Source organism: Danio aesculapii, chromosome 11, assembly GCF_903798145.1.
Source record: "Danio aesculapii chromosome 11, fDanAes4.1, whole genome shotgun sequence".
In the NCBI taxonomy this organism is placed as follows: Eukaryota; Metazoa; Chordata; class Actinopteri; order Cypriniformes; family Danionidae; genus Danio; species Danio aesculapii.
In genome coordinates this window covers 39,877,689-39,880,188 of record NC_079445.1, presented here as the reverse complement: position 1 = coordinate 39,880,188, position 2,500 = coordinate 39,877,689, and the positions used below count along the sequence as shown (strand labels likewise).

Genomic DNA, 2,500 nt, shown 5'->3' with positions numbered 1-2,500 from the left:
AAACAGATCTTCATGCTTGACCGTCTTTATCTCACCAGGTTTCCAGTGGTCAGGATGCTCAGATAACATTGCATATGGGGTTGCTTTCTCCCAATCCTTCGTGGACATCAGGGAACGGAGTAAAGGACAGTCATCCAACAGAGCCCTAATGAACCTTCATAACAATGAAGCAGGAAGAAAAGTAAGAAACAATGCAAACACGGCTGTTACTAAACTCTTTATATATATATTTTTTTAAGCGGTGCTAAACAGAGCTGCTTTAACCACTTTAGGTGCTACATAGAACCTATGAAGAACCTGTAATTGTCCTCCTGTGTTTTTTGGGAGGTAGTTAAAATGCAAGGGGCACCAAAGCCCCCTGTCTCTGCAGGGTGTTTTCACACCTCTAGTTTGGAAAAAGTCAGGAAAGTGGGTGTGTCCAGCTCTGTTTAGGTGGGAGTGTCGGAGGAGGGAAAGAGGGAACGTTTTGGATAAAAATGGGAGTTTCAGTTTGGGCACGTGCTGAATTTCACAGAGGCAAAACAAACACACAGACGCAGGAGAGAGAAAGTGACTGTGTTTACATGGACATCAGTAATTGAACTATTTGACAAATCATTAGATTGTCGACTTTTGCAGTTTGGCACTTTCACTTTCATGCATGCCCCCCGAGACAAACCAGATATTGCAAAGGCCTACAAGGAACTGCAGGAAAAGTGTAGTTTTAATGGAATGTTTGATACTGCATGGCGAATGGGAGATAAAAAAAACCCCTCTGCATTTCTCGGTAACTTAGATGCACTCGGTAGATAGCATCAGAAAGCAGTCTATGTATAGACTATCCTGTCACAAAATGCGGCAAAAATCCTACACGACGGTAATAGTTTGATTGCAGGGTTTACATGTTTACGCTCAGATAGCAGCATTTACAGCGGATCTTTCAGCCCATAATATTGTAGTGATATTAACGTACTGTAAACTTAGTAACTTAGAAATAATTTTGACTAAAGTATGTCTTTAAACACCGAAAGAGTTCTGCTGACGATACGAACTAACTTTGCCATCTGAATAAACAAACAAAGTCCACTGATCACACACACTTACCAAATCTATAGAGACAGAACAATCAACACCAACTGGAGCCGCGTATTTTTAAAAAAGAGACGAGTGGAAAATCAGGATTTCACCATTTCCAGATGTGGAAAGCTCTCGGGTAAAAAATGTTCCTTACAAACGTATTTCTGTCGCGTGCACTGTAGTTCACACATGAGTCCAGCTCTCATAGAGGGAAAATGAAAACAACCTTCGTTGCAGCACATTTAAAAACGCAACACGACCCATGTCTACAAAAAATTCTTGTACTTCCTCTTGTTTTGGCAACACAACGTGGCGTCTCTCTGCTGTCTGAACACTGTAAGAGGTAAAAACAGTCTTCGAAGCTATCATGCATATTAATGAAGTTATGATTGGTCTGAACCACGTCTTTCTCATGAATCAATGCTACACACTCAGAGACTTCTCGATGCACTCGCAGTTACAGACGTCCGCTCTCCACGCTGGAATACACGCAAGGATCTAATCGGTGTGACGCAGCTTCAAAAATTAGTTTCAAACTGGTAAAACAAATTTGCTCGAAATAACACAAAAACAACCAATTTTCACTTTTTAGTGAAATATATGTGTCCTAATAGTGTTTATAGCAGCGTGTTTTGGTGTTTCGTGACCCTTAAAGCACTGTAGTCAACATTTAAAGTGAATCAAAAATGTTTATCAAAACTGTTCTAAGACAAGAATGGGTGTTTTTCAATAGTTTTAGGACAACTTTGATGTAAAGTGGTGATTCACTTCCAATGTTAACTGCCTTGTAATCATAGGGGAACCACTTTAAGTCCTATTTGATTTGTTTGAGTGTATATCATGCTATAAATTGCACCTCAAAGGAACACTTCACTTAAAAAGGATCTTTTTACATCTCTCATAGTGTTAAACAGTTGAGTTTTACCATTTTTGAATTAATTCAGTCAATCTCTGTGTCTGGTGGGAACCATTTTACTCTAGTTTAGCATAGATCATTGAATCAGATTAGACCATTAGCATCCTGCTAAATATCAAAAAAGTTACAGTGTGTACTAAGGCAGACAGAAAATGAAAGGTAACTATTTTCTAGCTCTGTTCACGCATATCCGCCATTAGCGGCATGAGTGCCACACGTTCACGACACGTGCACACGAAACAGTCACAGTCGCGGCAAAATCAAATGCTGAACTGAAACTTCTGAAAAATCCTGAACTGAAAATCCTGAATCAATACTGGAGTTTCTTTTGCATGCTGGAGGAAGGTCAACACCATAGCTGAAGTATTTCTGTTAGACAGGAAATGTTGTGTTTTAAAACTATTTTAGCTTCACACAGAGCTGATGCAGATGTTGTTGTTACAAATGGGTTAATGGGTTATATGCACAGAAGTGTTGTTCAGCCACTGAAATCTTCTGGCGATAGACTGATGTGATGTGTTTTCAGTT

At 39.6% G+C, this 2,500-nt stretch overlaps 1 protein-coding gene across 1 annotated transcript in view; it reads left to right on the top strand.

The window, feature by feature from the left end:
- wnt4 (wingless-type MMTV integration site family, member 4) overlaps positions 1-2,500 on the top strand; it is a 43,969-nt gene that overhangs the window by 39,335 nt on the left and 2,134 nt on the right. The window contains exon 4 of the mRNA XM_056468313.1: positions 39-181. Coding sequence (XP_056324288.1) covers positions 39-181 — 143 coding nt within the window. The remainder of the gene's footprint in view (positions 1-38; positions 182-2,500) is intronic.